The sequence below is a fragment of the Cebus imitator genome, unplaced genomic scaffold (assembly GCF_001604975.1).
Source record: "Cebus imitator isolate Cc_AM_T3 unplaced genomic scaffold, Cebus_imitator-1.0 Scaffold328, whole genome shotgun sequence".
NCBI classification, from domain to species: domain Eukaryota; kingdom Metazoa; phylum Chordata; class Mammalia; order Primates; family Cebidae; genus Cebus; species Cebus imitator.
Window position 1 is genome coordinate 301,214 of NW_016107643.1, and position 20,569 is coordinate 321,782.

The 20,569-nt window shown below is 48.2% G+C and overlaps 1 protein-coding gene across 1 annotated transcript in view; it reads left to right on the forward strand.

Annotated features, from left to right (window-relative positions):
* Window positions 1-730: 730 nt before the first annotated feature.
* Window positions 731-20,569, forward strand: part of TGM3 (transglutaminase 3) — a 50,782-nt gene continuing 30,943 nt past the window's right edge. The window contains exons 1-5 of the mRNA XM_017504731.2: window positions 731-833; window positions 16,741-16,914; window positions 17,264-17,503; window positions 18,099-18,217; window positions 19,965-20,093. Coding sequence (XP_017360220.1) covers window positions 827-833; window positions 16,741-16,914; window positions 17,264-17,503; window positions 18,099-18,217; window positions 19,965-20,093 — 669 coding nt within the window. The 5' untranslated portion in view covers window positions 731-826. The remainder of the gene's footprint in view (window positions 834-16,740; window positions 16,915-17,263; window positions 17,504-18,098; window positions 18,218-19,964; window positions 20,094-20,569) is intronic.

Genomic DNA, 20,569 nt, shown 5'->3' on the forward strand with positions numbered 1-20,569 from the left:
TACCCTGCAGCCTGAGAAAGAACTGGCAGAAGCATAAGGTTAGAGGCTGCTCCTGCTGCCTCATTAAAAACAGTTCTCCCCCGAATCTGGACTCAAACCGACATTCGATTCCAGGTGCGATCTCAGTTGAATCCATCCCGGTACACATGCATACGCTTCCCGTGTGCACCAGCTCATGTGATTGTGTCCACAGATTTGTGGCTTGAGAGGGGTGGGAGTGGTTATCCCCAACCACAAACAAGGCTTCCAGGCTTCAGGGGTTGGAGACAGCCCAGGGCTGGGCCAGCATCAGAACCAATGGCTTCTAATTCCAAATCAAATGGCTTCTGCCACACTACAGCCCTAAACAAGTGAACTGTGGTGTGTCTCACTTCCCTGTGCAAGCGGAAGATGCTGATATATGTGTATCATGAGAAAGGACTTCACAATTGTCTGGTTCTGGTTCTGCTTTGATTCAGAGAGAACTTCCTAGGATCAGCGAGAAAGGCATATCATCATTTCTTAATCCCTACAATCCAGGAAATAGTCAATCATTTTATAAAAGTATAAAAGCGAACTATTTGAGTTTCTTGATTATCTGCCCCCTTCTCCCCAAGCTGGTCTTGTACAAACATGATGTTCTCCCATTGGGTGACAAGTCTGTCGTAAGTGAAACGTTTACAGGCACTACAGGAATGACCTGGTGCCTCGCCCACCTCATTAGAATTCTAATTGGGGTGTGTAGGAGAGCTTCTATAAATGGTAAGGCAATCCTTGGCAGCCTGTCTCTCAGCACTGCCCGTGCCATCCCCAGAGGAGCCTGAGAAGAGGCGGAGGAAAGCAAAACATGGCCGGTGAGTGCATGGCATCTTCTCCATCAGGTGCTTCCTGGAAGCCCGTGCGTCCCCTGGGCCAGCCTGCGAAGCCAGAGTGTCCAGACAGCTGCCTGCCTGGGGGCTCTGAAGGCCGGACTTCATATTTTAGGGTTCTCGCAAGAAGTGGCTCTTTCTCAGTGGTGGCTGGGTCCCTCTAGCATATTCCTGGGGTGGAGCATGGTTGGAATGTAGCTCTGAGTAATGGGCCGGGTGTTCAGTGCAGCTGGAGGTCGCATCTCCTTAGGCAGAGGACAAGCTTTGCCTTGTTTGTGTTTCTTTTACACATCCATCACCACCCGTAAAGCCAAGGCAGACAGGACTCGCTTCTCGTGTTTCTCAATGTAGCTATACCCAGCTGTCAGGAGTGTTAGCAAAGAAGCACATCTCAGAACGCCCAGGGAGTGAGCATGGCAGCATGTAAGTAAGTTCTTGAAAAGTTTCTTTCTTTGAAAGAAACCGTCAGCATCACTGGAATGCTCCTAAGTAAACTACACATCCGGAAGCACCAGACAGGCTCTGCGTAAGTGACTTGATGAGCTAAAGCTTCCCCGCAGCAGGAGCAGGTGTGCCAGAAGATGTCCTGGTCCTTAGGAGAGCACCAGGGAACAGGGGTTAGTTCCAAAGAACAACAGGAAGTGCAGGTTCCCGGCTCTGCGGTTACTGTCGAGGATTTGGGCCTTTGTTAATCGGCACCGCTGCTAAGCAGAATGCTAATTATTATCTACCCGTGTGCTCAGCCTAGTGGGTTGACAGGGACGCCAAACCCAAACAAGATATGAGTCAAACCTGTAAAATATTGTGAATGGCTGTTAGGCCTGCCAGAAGATTTGCCAAAGAAATCACCGAGCCAGAGGCAAAAGGCAAATGCTGGCTACTTCGGAAGCCACAAAGACTGGAACAGGTGACGGCAAATTGGGCCCCCTCCCCTGGCTCCTATTCCTTCCTATAATGTACAGCATGGCCGGGATGCTAAGAAGAGGCGCTCTGGACCCTACAGACTTCAGCAAGAAGGGAGGTGAGCTGTCATCTAGCCCACCTCCCTCCCTCCAGGAGGTGGCTGAGGCCCAGGAAGGGGTGGAGCTTTACACACAGTGAATTCATCAGAGCCCAGCTAGGTCTCAGCAGTGCCCTTTCCACCATGTCCTTCGGCCAGAGCTGAGCTCCTACATGGGTGCACGTAACATCTGGAACACAGAAAAGCAGTTCTGAACCTGGCTTCTCATTTGAGCTTTGTGACCAAATGCTCGTGTGTTCTCCGCCACCCCTGAGCCTCAGGTTTGCAAGGTGAAAGGCTTCACATGGATGCACTTTGAGGTTCTTTCCAGTACCGACTTCTCTTTCTCCACAAAAAGAAACCAGGGACAGGGAGTGGACAGGCATGTGTCCAGCCCCCAGGAATGTGCACTCCCATCCCTGAGCAGGACCTCCCCTGGACTCCCAGGAATGGCCTGCCCACTGTGAGCCATGATGACATGCCTCTGTTAACAACCAGAGATGTTCTAAGGTCACAACAGAATGAGGCTGGTTGGGAGAAAATCCATTTTGAAAAGGTGGAGGAGAGACAGGTGAATACATCCAGCCCCTTAAATTTGTCGCACATCCAAATCCTAGTCACTCAGCCAGGAAGTGCCCAGTCAGTGTTTCTTGGATGAATGAATTTATTCACTGGACACCTAAGGGAGAAGAGCTGTGCCGGGACACTGGGAAATGTGGAGGTCAACGAGATGTGGTTTCTGCCCTCGGTAGCTTTTAGTCTGATACTTCTTGGTAAATAAGTAGCATGCAAGGCAGACTGTTATTAATCACCATGACAAATACAAACCAAGTGCTACGGGGAGGAACAAGAGAAGGAGGTTAATCCCGTCTGGAATCTGGGATAGGGAAGACTGAGAAATGAATGGCGCTGGGTCACGGATGATGAGTTGGACTTGGTCTGGAGTGGTTTTGCAGGGTGAGGTGTGTTCTGGGGAGTGGGAACAGGAAAGTAAATGTCCTTGTGAGCAGGTGTGACCCCAGGGGACTATAAGGATCACAGATGTGCTGCTTTGAGAAGACTTGTGTCCAGCTCCTAGTTTAAGGTTCTTGTTGGAATCAGAAGGGGTTCCATTATTCTGCCCCTCGGTGGAGAAGGCAGCCTGGGCCGTGGCTAGGAATGAAGGTAGTGGAGGAAGGCCTGGCAGTGATCTGCGTCAAGCGGCCTGGCATCCCCAGAGTGGACGGGAGAGCAGCTTGTGAGCACAGAGGAGGGCCCCAGGGCGGAGGGGAAGCAAGGTTTTCCATCCCCAAAGCCACTTGGAATCCCTGGGTTAGAGGCAGAATACTCAGGGTACACACCTGAACCCCAGACCTCTGCCTGCAAAAGACCAGAACCTCTGTTTTGGGGACTAATGGCTCTGTCCCTCTGGGGCAGTAAGCTTTCTCGCCAATTACTTTTCTGGGCAGAGCACTTCAGGGACTTCGCATCTCAAGGCCTCATTTCCTCCACCTCCAAGGGACCCGTAACTTTCCCAGCCTCCGGGTCAACCACAAAACCATTCTCCCTGGAGCTGGGACACCAGTTGCCCTTCCTCCCTTGGAATTGGTCAGGAATTGCTCTTGGGTTCTGGCCTCCTTCTCTTCTGTAAGTCTTCTAGGTGCTTCCTGGGCTCTCCTCACATTTTTGTGCCTGGTGCTGGGACCGAGGCAGTATCTACTCTGTCTGGAAAGGAGATCTCCCCTCTGGGCTCAGAGTCTTGTGACTGCAGCTGCTCCGTGTTTGAAATGAGGACCACCGCCTCCTTTCTGCCTGGCCCTGGGGCCTTATTCCACCTGGGACAATGGCTACTTCCTGTTCCTTAGAGACAGACCCATGAGCAGCTTCATTCCACCGAGAATGACAGCTGCCCGTATTTCAGCATTTGTTCCTCTAGGATTCTCTGCAGGATAGCTGGCGGGTTACGAGTGCAGGTTCAGAGCTGCTCTCAGGATCGAGTCCCCACTCTACCCCTTATGAGATGACGAGTCTTGGGCAGTTTGCTTACCTTGTATGTCTCAGTTTTCTCATCTCCAAAATGGGGTTATTGTGATATCTACCTGAGGGGTGCTTATGACTGCCTGGAAACTTCTTTCATGAGCCTGTTTTCTCCTTGTCTTGGGGAATTTAAGACAAACCCTATGAGCTGAATTACATTTTCTAATCAGGGGTGATTCCCAGCGGACCCTCTCCATTAACACCTCCCAGCACAAGCCCTCCCCAGCCCCCTTTATCCGTTCCCAAGTCCAAGGTCCTCGTGCCTGTGCACTCCTCTTGTTCATCTCAAATAACTTCATGCTGGCTCCACCCCGCAGGGCCGCGCTCTGCAGATGGGGTAATCATTCTCCTCCCCAGGGCCCACATGCCGGGCTGGGGTGTGTGCTGAAGTCAGGAAACCTCGCTTAGCAGTGGAGGGCACAAGGCCCCAGGGTCCTGGTAGGAGCTGAGAGATGCAGTCAGAAAGAGTCAGCCTTCCCTTCCCTGAGCCCGATTTTCCTTATTTGTAAAAAGAGGACAGCGACTCCTCCTCTGCCTCCTTCCTATAGCTACGGGGTGGCTCTGGTCAGATAATTCATGTAAAGGAGCTTTGATAAGTGTAGATAATAAATAGGCCTAAGGAAGTGAGTCTCAGTTCTTGCCACCCATTAGAATCGCCAGGAGAGCTTTAAAGAAAATGCTGGCCAGGTGCAGTGGCTCATGCCTGTAATTCCAGCACGTTGGGAGGCCAAAGCGCCAGATCACCTGAGGCCAGGAGTTCGAGAACAGCCTGGCCAACATGGTGAAACCTTATCTACTAAAAATACAAAAAGTAGTGGAGCATCGTGTCGTGCACCTGTACTCCCAGCTACTTGGGAGGCTGAGGTTGCAGTGAGGCAGGAGAATCACTTGAACCCGGGAGGCAGAGGTTGCAGTAAGCTGAGATCATACCACTGCACTCCAGCCTGGGCAATGGAGAGAGACTCCGTCTCAACAACAACAGCAATAAAAATAGAAAGAAAATGCCAGAGTCGTCCCTAACCAAAGATTCTAATTGAATTTGCCTGGGATGGTCTCAGACCAATAGGACATTCTCCAGGTGATTCTTCTGTGCAGCTAGTGTTGAGAGCCTCTGGTCTCAGAGATTCTAAACTCTGTCTTAGGAAGAAAAGTCTTTTCATCCTCTCCTTTTGCCCTGACCACAGGGTGTGTAGGCAGGGAGTAGGCTGTGGACAGCCCCTTCAGGACCTGTGTCTAAGTCATTGCTGCCTTGGCTGCTGCAGGGTGGCAGCTTGGGGTCAGGTAAAATTGACTTTAAGTCTGGGCTTGAGTCCAGCCTCTACCTGAGCATGTGATATTGGGTAAGTGGCTTCACCTGACTAGACTTCCAAATCCCTCGTCTGTGAAATGGGGATAGCAGTATCATAGGGTTTTTGTGACTATTAAAAGACATAATGCAGGTGAAGCGCTTAGCTCGGTGTCCGACACATAAGAGGTCCTCAATAACTGCCCATTAAAGGCTCAAGCCCTCTTCTACTCTGGGGTTGTTTTGCCATTATATGTGGAATCCCAAGGCATTTGTTTCCCCCAATCTCTGGGGGCTAGTGGTCGGTACATGTTGAATCTCAACAATAACCCTAAGAGGAAAGATGTTCAGGTCTCACTATTCCTCTTCTGCAGGTGAGAAAAGTGCACTTTGGAGACACTGAGTCCCTTGCCCTGGGCCTCTCACAGGCCCAGGCACCAGTCCAGGGCTCATTCCTCTTCATCCTCACCAGTCCCTTACTCTGCCTGAATGCCAAGAAATTGCACCACCTCTGCTGCCCAGAGCTTGAAAGTGTCAGGATATGTGGGGGAAGCTAGAAGGAAATGGCACAGGCTAGAAAGCGAGAAAGGAGAGAGACGTGGGTGCGGAGCAGGAAAGCACCTGTGTCCTTGGAGTCAGAGGAGGGGCCAGTCAGGAGCCGAAGATGTTCCCAGTGTCTAGGGGTGGGAAGTGGGATGACTCACAGCCTGTCGGTGACCAGGATCCGAGACCTGGCTTCCGGGCGAAGATCTGCTTCAACTCTGTGACCTCTGCAGGTGGCTTCCCCTTTAAGGGCCTCAGCTTTCTGACCTGTCATGTGGGCATATGAGATTACATCACTGTTTTTCAAGCTGCCAGTTGCCATCCATTAGCAGGTTGTGAAATGAGTTTAGTGAACTATAAGCAGCCATGGAGAAAAAACAAANGATGCCAGGTTCTAATTGGAATTTATGTATAACCTGCTTGGGTGGAAAAGCCATTGTCTTCAGAAACCTTGCTGTCGTGCATCCCAGGTTTAAGCAATTCTGCTGCCTCAGCCTCCCAAGTAGCTAAGACTACAGGCGTATGCTACCACACCTAGCTAATTTTTTATCGACCTGCCCTGGCCTCCCAAAGTGCTGGGATTACAGGCGTGAGCCATCGAGCCTGGCCAACTATCATTTTTATAACCCATAATTCCATGGTTTTGCTTGGGTAATCCCTTTTAATGGTGAACTTCAGGTCACAACGGTAACTGTCACTCCCAGGTATTTACCATAGTGAAACAAAAACTGTTCACCTGAAACTCTGAACACAAATGTTTGTGGTAGCTTTATTTGTCATAACCCAAAACTGGAAAGAGCCCAAATGTCCCTCAGCTGGGGAATGGATAAACTGTGGCACAGCCATACAATGAAATGCTGAGTAATTAAAAAAAAAAGGAATGAGGCCAGGAGCAGTGGCTCACGCTTGGAATCTCAACACTTTGGGAGGCTGAGGCAGGTGGGTCACTTGAGGTCAGGAGTTTGAGGCTAGCCTGGCCAGCATAATGAAACCCCATTTCTGCTAAAAATACAAAAATTAGCTGGGTGTGGTGGTGCGTGCCTGTAATCCCAGCTAATCAGGAGGCTGAGGCAGAAAAACTGCTCGAACCCGAGAGGCGGAGGTCGCAGTGAGCCAAGAACTTGTCACTGCACTGCAGCCTAGGCAACAGAGTGAGATTCTGTCTCAATAAAATAAAATAAAATAGGCCAGGCACGGTGGCTCATGCTTGTAATCCCAGCACTTTGGGAGGATGAGAGGGGTGGACTACAAGGTCAGAAATTCAAGACCAGCCTGACCAACATGGTGAAACCTCGTCTCTACTAAAAATACAAAAAATAGCTGGGTGTGGTTGCACGTACCTGTAATCCCACCTACTCAGGAGGCTGAGGCAGAAGAATCGCTTGAACCCTGGAGGCAGAGGTTGCAGTGAGCCCAGACTGCACCACTGCACCCCAGCCTGGACAAGAGTGAGACTCCTTCTCAAAAAATAACAAATAAATAAAATAAAATAATAAAATAACTAAGGAAAGAGTTCTTCAGCAGTCAGGTCCTGTGAAAAACCACTGCACTCCAGCCAGGGCAATATGGCAAGACCCCACCTCTTTTTAAATATAAATTTTATGCATATATATATTTTGTGATAAGGGTCTTAGTCTTACTCTGTCGTCCAGGCTGGTGGGTGGTGGCATGATCTTGGCTTACTGCAGCCTCTACCTCCTGGGCTCAAGCAATCCTCCCACCTCAGCCTCCCGAGTAACTGGGACCACAGGCATAGGACACCATGCCCAACTGCTTTTCGTATTTTTTGTAGAGATGGGGTTTCGCCGTGTGGCCCAGGCTGGTCTCAAACACCTGAGCTCGGGCAATCCACCCGCCTCAGCCTCCCAAAGTGCCGGGATTACAGGCATGAGGCACAGTACCCAGCCATTATCTTTTTTGCAGAAACTTAAAAAATATATATATTTTTAGGCCAGGCATGGTGGCTCACGCCTGTAATCCCAGCACTTTAGGAGGCCAAGGCAGGGAGATCACAAGGTCAGGAGTTCAGGAGCAGCCTGGCCTATATAGTGAAAGAAACGCTGTCTCTACTAAAAATACAAAAATTAGCTGGGTGTGGTGGCATGCACCTGTAGTCCCAGCTACTCAGGAGCCTGAGGCAAGAGAATTGCTTGAACCTGGGAGGCAGGAGTTGCAGTGAGCTGAGACTGCATCATTGCTCTCCAGCCTGAGAGACAGAATGAGATATTCCATCTCAAAAAAAAGAAAAGAAAAGAAAAAAAAAGATGCTCATCTGGCCTCTACTGCCTTGTAAAAAAAATAAGAAGAAGAAGAAAAAGATTGTCAGACTTTGTAAAAATACAATAGGGTCTCTGACAGTATCTCTTGGCCAAAGGCAAACTTTGATTAAAAAAAAAAAAGTGAGTTCAATTCTCATTCTTACAAGATTATGCACAAAACCTCATTATTTAAAAATGAAAAGTATTTCTATTTTTAGATTGGTAATATGTAGCAGGAAATAAAAATCCCATACAATCCCATACATATATCCCAAACATATGTACCATAGTTTTGTGTATCTGATACAGCTGCAAAACATATGGAGATGAAGAATCAAAGAGGCGGTTGAATTTACATGTCTAAAATAGCAAAACAAGTCCCTAAATTTTTCCCTTTTCATCCAGCTGTTTTGCCATCATAGAGCTAATTTTAGAAGGGGTAATCTTCTTATAAAACACACGTAGTTAAGAAAAGTAGTGGGGTTTTTTTGTGACTTCTAATTCAGAGTTGAACAAGGTCCTTGGTTTCTGAACTAAGCCAGCAGACCGAGAATAATCTGAATCATAAGTTTAAGGCTAAGCCAAGAAACTTTTAGCTAAAGAATCATAGTGAGCCTTTATAAGAGTTGAACTCCAGATCCTTTTTATTAATGGGCTTTAAAATGTAGATAAACTTCCATATAAAGCTTTCCCTCAATCTGGGGGGAAAAAATTGAAAATCATAGTGTGTGATAGATTATTATTTCCTGCAAGTTGAATGACTACATTTGCTTTGTAATTCATGTGAGAGGAATATACTTGGTTACTTATCCTTGCTGGAGACTGCAATGGTTGCTTTCCTTTGCTTTGTCTCTCTCTCTCCCTCTCTCTCTTTTTTTTTTTTTTGAGACACAATCTCCCTCTGTCACCCAGGCAGGAGTACAGTGGCGCAATCTCGGCTCGCTGCGACCTTCACCTCCTGGGTTCAAGTGATTCTCTTGCCTCAGCCTCCAAGTAGCTGGAACTAAAGGCATGTATCACCATGCCCGGCTAATTTTTGTATTTTTAGTAGAGTTGGGGTTTCACCATGTTGGCCAGGCTGGTCTCGAACTCCTGACCTCAGGTGATCTACCTGCCTTGGCCTCTCAAAGTGCTGGGATTGCAGGCATGAGCCACTGTGCCCAGCCACATTTTAGCATTTCTATCAGCCCTTATTAACTCTAGACTTTTATAAGATAAAAATGCACCTAAGTCTAGAGAAAAGATGTGGGAAATAGAGTCTGGGTGGAGGCTAGGGATAGTCCCAGCCACGGGAGTAGCGTCACTCCATGCTGGGCCCCCTTTGAGCCCCTCTGTGGCATGGTCCTCCTTGGAATAGGAGATGAGAGTTCCATCACACACCCGTCTGCTGCAGGTGATTTGATTACAGAGCCGGGCTGGTAAGGATTGGGACGGCTGACTAGCAAATTCCCTTTCACAGTCCGGAGTGTTTCTCTATGCTTTTCACATGACCCCTGCCAAAGAGGGACCACAGAATAAATGGGCAGGGGTTACATTAACATACTTGCAATTATGTTTGGCTGTGATTGACAGTGAATTCCCCAAAACAATGGCTTAGAAAAATAAGACAAAAGTTTCTTTCTTCCTTACACAGGCCACCCAGATGCAGGCAGGTCTGGGCAGGCCAGGTGACTGGGAGGTGGCACCATCCTCAGGACCCAGCTCTGTCCAGTCTCTGCCCTGCCATCGCTAGGGTACGTATGGCTCTGCATGGTCTGAGGTGGCTGCTAGAACCCTGTCCATGTCACACCCACACTCCAGACAGCAGGATGGCACAAGAGGAAGAAAACAGACAAAGGGCATTTGCCAACTGTTTTTACAAAGAGGTTTTCTAAAAAGAAAAATTGAAAACAGGTATTCAAACAAACACTTGCATGTACACGTTCATAGCAATACTACTCACAGTAGCTGAAAGGTCGGGACGACCCAGATGTCCATCAGCTGATGAATGCATCAACAAACCATGGAATATTCATCTAACAGATGGTCATTCAGCCATAAGAAAAGAATGAACTACTGACACATCCTCCAACATGACTGAGCCCTGAAAACATTGCCCTAAGTAAAATAACTCAGATCCAAAGGCCACATATTGTGTGATCCCATTTGTTAATATATGAAATGCCCAGAATAGGGCCAGGTGAGGTGGCTCACACCTGTAATCCCAGCACTTTGGGAGGCCAGGGTGGGTGGATCACTTGAAGCTGGGAGTTCAACATCAGCCTGGCCAACATGGTGAAACTCCATCTCTACTAAAAATACAAAAAATTAGCCAGGCATGGTGATGCATGCCGGTAACCCCAGCTACTTGGGAGGCTGAGGCAGGAGAATCACTTGAACCTGGGAGGTGTAGGTTGCAGTGAGCTGAGATCATGCCACTGCACTCCAGCCTGGACGACAGAGGGAGACTCTGTCTCAAAAATAAATAAATCAAATGCCCAGAATAGGCAAATCCATAGAGACAGAAAGAGTTGGGTTTGTCAGGGGCTAGGGATTGGAGGAGATGGGGAGTTCCTGCTAATGGATTGGGGGATTCTTTAGGGAGTGATGAAAAAGCTCTGGCATTAGACAGTGGAGATGGTTGCACATTGTGAATGAACTAAATGCCGCTGAATTGTACATTTTAAAGTGGTTTAAATGGTGATTTTTTTATGTTATGTGAATTCTACCTGAATTTTTTAAAAGAGAGATTTCCTGGAAGTTAACTCTTGTAACTTCTGCCTCTAAGCTTTTGGCCTGAACTTACCCTCATGGCCGCTGAGCCAGAGTGGAGCCTGGGAAAGTAGTGCCTATACGTATGGGGGATTTCATTACCAGGAAAGAGGGCAATTCAACAACAGAATCGATATTTATCTGGCAGTCTACCACATTAGGATTGCTGCTGGTACCTATGTTCTCGGGAAAAAAAAAAAAAAAACCCGAGAAATTGCCCTAGGAGTTCAGCAGTAACTCAGGGAGGTGGCATGGAATTATAAGGTGAGCGCTGGCATCAGAGTTTAGAGACGTCACACTGTGGGCAAACCACCTCTCTGGCCTCTGTGCGCTCATGTCTGAAATAAGGGTTAGGAATATGTGATTTGTCTCTAAGGTTTCTTTTCCCACTGATTTATTTTAAGTGTGTAAGTTGGTGAGTCAGTTACGGGAATCATGGGACTCTTCTCTCTTCTTCTCCTCCCTTCACCCAGACTGGTACAGAAGACAGCCCTGAGGTTTGTAAATGCACATAAAGCTGTAAACTTGAGAACCTTAAACAGTTGGGGACCTTATCCCCTTCTCCCTTCCTACACATTCTGACAGAGTGGGCTGTGATTAGTGTTATGTCGAGGGCATTGGGGTTGGGGGGGCAGGATCATCGGATCCTTGATTTGGGGGCTGGCAGAGCAACCTTAGAGTTCAGGGATAGGACGATGCCTGAGGGAGGCAGCTGGTGAGGGGAGAAAGGTTTCAGAACCACATCAGGAGCTTGATGAGCACGCTTTCAGCTGACATGCCCTACTCAGATTGCAGAGCAGGCTGTCCCTTTGTCCAGCTCCCCTGAAGATGGCTCTTTTGGAAGAGATGTTTTCCTTCCAGGAGCTCATCCTCTCCCCTCTGTCAGAATCCAAATGCTAGCAGATGGATGATGCAGTATGAGGACCCCTCACCACTTAGGGCACCTTCTGGACTCAGAATTCTGCATGAGATCCCCTTCTGGAAGGAGGTTTCAGGACCACGGTCACAGGGTAGGGTCAGTAAGGCCTGGTGTAAAGGAAACACCGTTTTTTCTTCCAGGCTACTCTCAATACTTCCTAGCCACCAAAGGTGTGGGGTTTGGTCTCATACCAAGCGATTCTCAGTGGACACCCACTGGGTGTCCTACAATTCAGCTGAATTCTCACACTGTTTGGAGTTAGCATGCAGCCCGCAGGGTGTGCACACACCCCTCAGTCCCACAAGACTGCCCCCCGCTTCAGATGCCATTGCTTCAGAAATTGTCAGCTGTGCTTCTAACCGACCAGATTTAAATTGGGAGTTCCCACCGGCCCCTTCTCAGGTCTGGAGATTTGCTAGAACAGCTCACAGAACTCAGAAAAACAGATGACCAGCTTGTGATAAAAGGATACAACTCAGAAGCAGCCAGATGGAAAAGATGCCTGGGACCAGGTGTGGGAGGGGCGCAGAGCCCCCATGCCCTCCCAGTACTTCTATGTGTTTAACCTGAAAGCTCCTCAGACTCTATCCTTTGGGGTTTGGGTTTTTATGAAGGCTTCATTTATAGGAATGATTGATGAAATCATGCTTCATTTATAGGCATGATTGATTAAATCGGTCATTGGTGATGAAGTCAATCTCCAGTCCCTCTGCCTTCTGTGGAGGTGGATAGTGGGCATGAGGCTGAAAGTCCCAACCCTCTAATCACTGGTTTGTTCCCCTGGCAACCAGCTCCCATCCTGAGGCTATCCAGGAGCCTCCAGTACCAGTCATCTCATTAGAATACAAAAAGTCGCTCATTATTTTGGGGATTCCAAGGGTTTCAGGAACTTGGTGCCAAGAAAAAGGAGAAATCAAATATGTATTTCTCATTATGCCACACCTAGGTTCAGAATCCTGGCTATGCCAATTATCAGGTAAGTGACCTCAGATAAACTACCTAGTCTCTCTGAGCCTTGGTTTCTCATTGTAAGATTTCATTGACGACATACATAACGTGTTATGTAGGCTGTGCCTAGCAGTTGACATAAAGAAGGTGGATGAAAAAAGTGAGCCCCACTTTTCCTCCTCCTCCAGCTCAGAGCAGTCTGGCACATCCCACAGCCACCCTACCAGTTAGCAAAGCTCCTTGGTGCTGTGGGGGCTCATGCTTGGTGTCAGAAAAGGCAGAGATAATGGTGCGGGATCTGGAGCCTGCAGTCCTCCACTGTAGAGTGGGGTGACCATGATCAAGGTACTTGGTTTCTCTACACCTTGGCTTCCTTGTCTGTAAAACAGCATGGTTACAATGCCTGCCTCATGGAGTTAATGAGCTAATGCGTGTAAACACTTCGAAAGATGGCTGGCACACAAATGCCGAGTAAACTTCAGTTAATACCATGACCATCACCACCACAGTCACCCCAGGTCTGACTTAGTGGGGCATGCAAAGTGCCCCTCATCTCTCTTTTGCAGGTGCCTCTTTTCTTGGGAGGCACCCTGGAGCTCAGTCTTTTCTTTGTCATCCTCTCTAGGGACAAGACATTGATCTCTGGGATGAATGGGAGAGGCCTTTACTATTGACACAGCCACAGTAAACAATGCATAAACTTTGGTGGGGCAAAGAAGGGTGTGGGCCTGTTGGGTGAGGCAGGTGCCAGCAAGAGATGCTGAGTACCCCGCCCCTCTTTCCTTACCCCTGTGCTGGACAAAGAGCCACCTGGAGTCAGACTTTCCACTTTCAAAGAATTCATGGTCTACAGCGAGCTTTACCTGGAAATGGACATGCATCCTTTGGGGTTTGGAAGTGGGGTGAAGAATCTCTAGGAAAGCTCAAGTGGTCTGAAATCATGTGTTCCATAGAGCCTCCCCTTTTTAAAAAATATATTCCCAGAGGTTCTTATTTGAGAACTCTTCTTTTTTCTTTTTCTTTTATTTTTTTATTCTGAGATGGAGTCTCACTCTGTCACCAAGGCTGGAGTGCAGTGGCACGATCCTGACTCACTGCAACCTCCGCTTCTCAGGTTCAAGTGATTCTCCTGCTTCAACCTCCTGAGTAGCTGGGATTAGGGGCATGTGCCACCATATCAGGCTAATTGTTTAATTTTTAATAGAGATGGAGTTTTGCCATGTTGGCCAGCCTGGTCTCGAACTCCCGACCTCAAGTGATCTACCCGCCTTGGCCTCCCAAATACTGGGATTACAGTATGAGCCACTGCACCCAGCTAGCCTTTCTTTTTCTAAAGCAAGTAAAGCTCTACCAAACCACAACTGGCTGGGATGCACAGAAAGTAGTGAGCAAGATTGGCAGGAGGCAGGGGTAGAAAGTTGGGGCCGTTTCCCTAGAGAGATCTGGCATGTATCAACCCAGCTGTACACAGTGTTTGCCAGTGTCTGAGTTCTGGGTTCTCTCTGTTGGCTATTCCGGGGCAGGAATGCTCATTTTCCCCCTGCTCCCACTGTCCTTCCTGTCCTCCCTTACTTCTTTCCTTCATTCCACAGATCCTTATGGATTGGATGTCTCAGTTTCCCCAAATTTGTGTAAAAACCTACTAATTTATTATCAATGGATCTTTGTTAAAGATCCATTGACAAACTGATATCACTAGTAAATATTCATTATCAATGAATATTTGTTAAATGAATGAACAAGTGGATGTTTGAATGAATGAATTTTAGCACCCTGACCTGGGAGTAAGCTCATCTCTTGAGCCTCTCTTCAATGGCAGGATGGCTCACCATCCCAGGGAGTCTAATTTTACTGGATAGGGTACCTGTGGTGACCCTCTTGCCCCATCTCCAGTGCTCTAGAGTGGGAGCCCCTCCCCATTCTGGCCCTGGCCCCCATCACCCTTCTCCCTTTGTCCATGTAGGGACCCCACTCTAGACAAATTACATTATTCCTTCTCTTGCCCCTTTGGGCCTCTGCTTCCCACTGTCTAGAATGCAGGCTGCTCTATGGGCACCAGACAAAATTGTCTCTCCTTTCAAGGCCCAGCATTTTCAATGTAACTTTTCCTGATCCCTACAACTGAAAGTGACTTTTTTTTCTCGCCTGCATCTCTCATACACCTTTCCTGGATTTACCCCATTCTGTCATTCATGATCACTTCTGCTTGTCTTATCCACTGCCGAAGCTCCTGGAGAGTTACAAGCACATTTCATACACGTCTACACTCCCAGCATTGTGCCTCACACAATGTCCTATGAATAACAGTCGTTCTAATATTTTTATCAAATAAATACTTTATATTCACTTTTCCTTGTAGACTAAATTGTGAGCTGTTGTCATGATAGTCATCTCATGACATCAGTCTTTGTTTGTTTATTTATTCCTTCATTGATTTATTTATCTAATTATCCTAATACAGTCAAGCAGTGTGCTAGGCATCAGAATATAAAGATCAAGAGGGGGCTGGATACAGTGGCTCATGCCTGTGATCCCAGCACTCTGGGAGGCCAAGGTGTGATTTCTTGAGCCCAGGAGTTCGAGGCCAGCTTGGGCAACATGACAAAACCCTGTCTCTACAAAAAATACAGAAGTTAGCTGGGTGTGGTGGCTTGCGCCTGTAGTCGGGAGGCTGAGATGGGAGAATCTCTTGAGCCCAGGAGGCAGAAGTTGCAGTAAGCCGAGACCACACCACTGCATTCCAGCCTGGGGCAACAGAGCCAGACCCTGACTCAAAAATAAAACAGAATAAAAGATTAAGAAGGCATGTTCTGATGCAGAGAGGTGGACACATATAAAAAAGAGCCGTGTCTGGCACTGGAATGCACCCTCACACTCTCATCAGAGCTGTGGCGTCTTTGCAAAGACAGAGACCAGTTTGGTTTGCAGAGGAAGGGGTGATGTAACCTCTCAAACAAAACTCATAGGAAGATTTCCCAAAAAGTTGATATCAGCGAATGCCTTGTCCCTTGTGGCATCTCTCATAAACCCTTCTCAGTTTAGCTCCATCATCTCATAGTCACAGGAGTAGAAATCAGGAGGGTGGATTTTGAGATGTTTGTCCTCAGGTCCTATCTAGGTATTTCACAGCCTTTGACCTGCTCCTATAAACAGCTCTTGCCAGTGAGCATTTGCAAGTCTCTTTTGGGTCAAGGATTCCCCAATCTGTAGGCCTAGAAACACTACTCAGAGTCTCCGCCAGCCTCCCCAGCCTCAGAGGTCCAGGCCAACATCGAGGCACTACAAATACAGAGAAGGTAAAGGATGCAAAAGCAAACACTTGCTGGATGCTGGAGAGGCAAAACGTGCTTGGTGTCTGGAAACATACAAAGGGACAACTAAGAAGCCAAACCAGGGTGATGAATGTAAGAGAAGTGTCTTCCTTTCAGTTTTTTTTTTTTTTTTTTTGAGACAGAGTTTTGCTCTTGCCACCCAGGCTAGAGTGCAATGGCACGGCCTTGGCTCACTACAACCTCCACCTCCCCAATTCAAGTGATTACAGGCGTCTGCAACCACACCCAGCTAAGTTTTTGTATTTTAATAGAGACAGGGTTTCACCATGTTGACCAGGCTGGTCTTGAACTCCTGACCTCAGGTGATCTGCCAGACTCAGCCACCCAAAGTGCTGGGATTACAAGTGTGAGGCACCGTGCCCAGCCCCTCCCTTATGTTCTGTTGGAGTCCCTATCCACAAAGCAATGAGAAATGCTGAAAGCAGACAGAACGTAGGTGCTGTGGTGACCTAGTTCTCCTCATTGATCAGATGGAGCTCCGCTGAACATTTGGCCCGTTCCTTAAGGGTGCGTGACAGTTCGGCAGACGGAGGGCGGAAAGACACTCTCAGCTGTGGGAACAGGATGCACAGAGGTACAGCTGTCTGAAAGGGCAGAGCATTTTCTATAATCTTGCATCCTGGGAGCTGGCATAACTGAGTCTTGAAAGATTGACTGGGAATAGGTTGTGACCTTCTTGCTATGCAAGGTCAAGGTCTTTGGATTTTAATGTGATTCTAGGAATTTGGCTCTGCCCTTGACAAGCCTCACCCCGCAGCCTGTCTTTGGTAACTTACACCGTTCCCCCACACCACTGTGCCTTACCTCCTAGGACTTCAGGTTCTCCTCTCTGTCTCACAGCTCTAGAACTCCAGAGTATCAACTGGCAGACGGCCTTCAACCGGCAAGCGCATCACACAGACAAGTTCTCCAGCCAGGAGCTCATCTTGCGGAGAGGCCAAAACTTCCAGGTCTTAATGACCATGAACAAAGGCCTTGGCTCTAGAGAAAGACTGGAGTTCATTGTCTCCACAGGTACCTGCGTGTTCCTCTCCCTGCCCAAACACACACATACCTGCATAACCCTCGTGCATTCAAGGAGTGATGGAGGCCACACTGGGACCACTGGGCCCTGGGGTCTAGCCCTGCTCTGTCATTGATTCAGTGTGGCCTTGGGCAAGTTGCTGTCCATCTCTGAGCCTGAGAGTCATCATCCTCAAATCAAGAGGGATCTGGCCTGTATGTTTGCTCTGGTTACTTCCAGTGCTAGAACATGGTGCTGCGTTGGCTCACGTCCCCAGGAGGGGGGCTGTTTTGGAGCCTGGTCTCTCCACAGTCTGACCAGTGCTTGTCAGTTTCTCTCAACTTCTGTCTTCTTTGACAGGGCCTTACCCCTCAGAGTCGGCCATGACGAAGGCCGTGTTTCCACTCTCCAATGGCAGTAGCGGAGGCTGGAGTGCAGTGCTCCAGGCCAGCAACGGCAATACTGTGACCATCAACATCTCCAGTCCCGCCAGCGCACCCATAGGACGGTACACAATGGCCCTCCAGATCTCCTCCCAGGGCGGTGTCTCCTCTGTGAACCTTGGGAAGTTCATACTGCTTTTTAATCCCTGGCTGAACGGTAGGTGTCTAACCACGCACACTCTCAGCCCTGGCCTAAGCTAGAAAAGAGAAAGGAGGTGGGGGAAATGATCTTCACAGGCTCAAGTTTGGTTAGGAAAAGTCCATGGGCTGTGGAAAGGGCACGAAGCTAGAAATGAGGAGCTCTGACATGTAAGCAGCTGTCTGGGTCTGGGCAGTCCCTCAATCTCTCCAAGTCCCAAAGTCCTCACCATTAAATGGACATCCTGCTGTTTCTTCTGGGAATATTGTGGAGGTCACACTGAGCTTTTACAAACTGCATAGCATGGTTCCTTCTAAGGGACAATACCACAGTATAATTCCGCAGCATGGAGATAGCTTCCTGCCAGAAAGAGCAGGTGTCTCATCCTTGCTGTCTCATTTTCAGACCCCCGGGTCATCCTAGCTTCTCTTTCCAGCTCATAGTTCCCACAATTGGAGTTGGAAGAATTATAGCCCAAGGGTCAGGTGGGGAGGGCTAATGGTGGGCCTTGCTCCAAACCCCAGGCCAGTTCAGGAGCGGTAGGAGAGGAGGAAGTATCCATACAGTCCTCCTAGGATTCTAGTGCCTGGTGTCTGCTTTTTGTATCAAACAGTGGATAGTGTCTTTATGGGTAACCATGCTGAGAGAGAAGAGTATGTTCAGGAAGATGCCGGCATCATCTATGTGGGAAGCACAAACCGAATTGGCATGATTGGCTGGAACTTTGGACAGGTAAAAGGGTCATAAAAGGCTGAGGGTAATGTCCCTGTTACCCAAGAAGCTCAGCATCTTGCCCCACAGATCAATGGGAAGTCCCACATCGGTCCATCTGCCTGCCCTTCGATTTGTTCTTGCCTTCAGAAGACTTTTATTGACCACCTATTATGTGCCAGACCCTGGGATCCACACTAAGGATACAGAAGATAAGACAGATCCATTGTTGAGGGGGTCGCAATCTAGTGAGCAAGACAGAACACACACGTAACTCAATGGATGTGATGAAGCAGTATTGGTGCTATGGTGCACAAATAAATATAAGGCCCACTAGAGACACTGGGGACAGTCATGTAGCTTCTGTTTTTCATTCCATGGAAAAATGTGGTGAAACGTCCTTAGTGTGTTCATTCAGCCTCTCCAAGCCATAGCCACTTGGTTCTTTATTACAGTGATTCCCATTTGAGTCTACAGAGTTCTCAGAGTTAGTCAGTTTAGACAACTTTCAGGGATGCCCTCCATCTTTTATTTTATCCACCAGACAAAGGCATTAGAATAAAGCACCTCGGGCTAGGTGCCTTGGATATCAGAAAGATGTACGCTTGGACCATCTGCAGAACCTGTCTGTGGTCAACCAGAGAAAATCGGCCATCTCCTTTATTGGGAGGAAGGAAAAAAGAAGGATAGGGCACAGAGTGCACCTATGAGTGGAAGACAGTCCAGTTTTTTGATGGCATGGTCAGGGAGGGCCTCACTCAGGGAGGAGCCTTTGATCAGGAACCTGAAGAAGACAAGGGCGCCAGATGGAGATCTTGGGAAAGAGCATCAGGCAGAAGGAAAAGCAAATGCAAAGACCTAAGGCAAGAGGAGCCCGGCCTTCTCAGTTTGAGAAGCAATGACTTCGATTACGCCTTATTTTGTGAAAATCACTTCAAATAGATATACTTTAGCAAGAGATTTTATTTGTATACTAGTTCTCCAGAAGTCTCAATAACATGCCCAAAATCGTAGGCAGGCCGGGTGTGGTGGCTCACACCTATAATCTCAGCACTTTGGGGGGCTGAGGTGGGTGGATCACCTGAGGTCAGGAGTTCAAGACCAGCCTGGCCAATATGGTGAAACCCTGTCTCTACTAAAAATACAAAAATTAGCCAGGAGTGATGGCACGTGCCTGTTATCCCAGCTACTCGGGAAGCTGAGGCAGGAAAATCACTTGAACCCAGGAGGCGGAGGTCGCAATGAGCCTAGATGGCCTGGGCTCATTTCTGTCCCAAAAAAAAAAAAAAAAAAGGGATTGTAGGCAGAGCTAGGAGGAAACTCTAAGATGAGTTTGGCCTGATTATACAGATGGAGAAATCGAGGGAAGACAGGCTAAACGACTCGCTCCTGAGGTTGTGGCAGCCGGGGAGTCGGCTAGCCCTGGCTGCGTCCCATGCATTCACTTTAGGAAGAGTCTGGCAAGGTCATATGCTTTTTTCTTTCTTATAATTTTTAAATTTATTATCCTTTTCTCTCTCTCTCTCTCTCTCTTATTTCAAAAGCTGTCTTTGAGGAAGCACACAGGGTCCTGTGCATAGTGAGTGCTCTGGATGAGTTTGCAGGGTTGAGGGCTGGGCGTGGTGACTATCCTCAGTTGCTCTAGGTTCCAGAGGCCACAGAGTCAAAGGATCTGACTGTTCTGTGGTTCTCACCAGTGTAGTTTCATTCTTGAGTCAATTCTTCTTGTCATTTCTTTCACTGTAATATATGGTCTCGTTCTAAACAGTTTGAAGAAGACATTCTGAGCATCTGCCTCTCAATCTTGGATAGGAGTCTGAATTACCGCCGTGACGCTGCTACTGACGTGGCCCACAGAAATGACCCCAAATACGTTGGCCGGGTGCTAAGTGCCATGGTGAGTAACATGAAAATGATCACAGCTAGTTGTCATCATGTATTGAACACCACCTATGGGTTAGGCATGCACACTCTTTTCAGATGTCATCTCATTCAAAGCCTCACCAATTACAGCGGGTGATTAGAACCATCCACATCTTACCAACTTTGAGCATGAGGCCCCTCTAAGTTATAGGGCTTGCCTGAGGCACACAGTGAGTACATGGCAGAGGCAGAGCCAGATGCAGGTCCAGCTGGCTTCAAAGCCCTTTCCACATTGTGAAGCCTTTCTCAGAGGAAAAGGGAACTTGTTCTTTGGGTGCCTGCCAAAGATGGGAGGAGGGGAGGATGCAAAACTAGGCCTCTGCTCCATCACTGAGCCTCCTGGGAAAGGAAGCAAGTCCCCTATTGAACTGGAGGTGGTGACCTCCTTTGCCTAACCCATCTCTTCCACAGCCCAGAGCACAGCCCAGAGTGTCAGATGGTAGGCTGCCT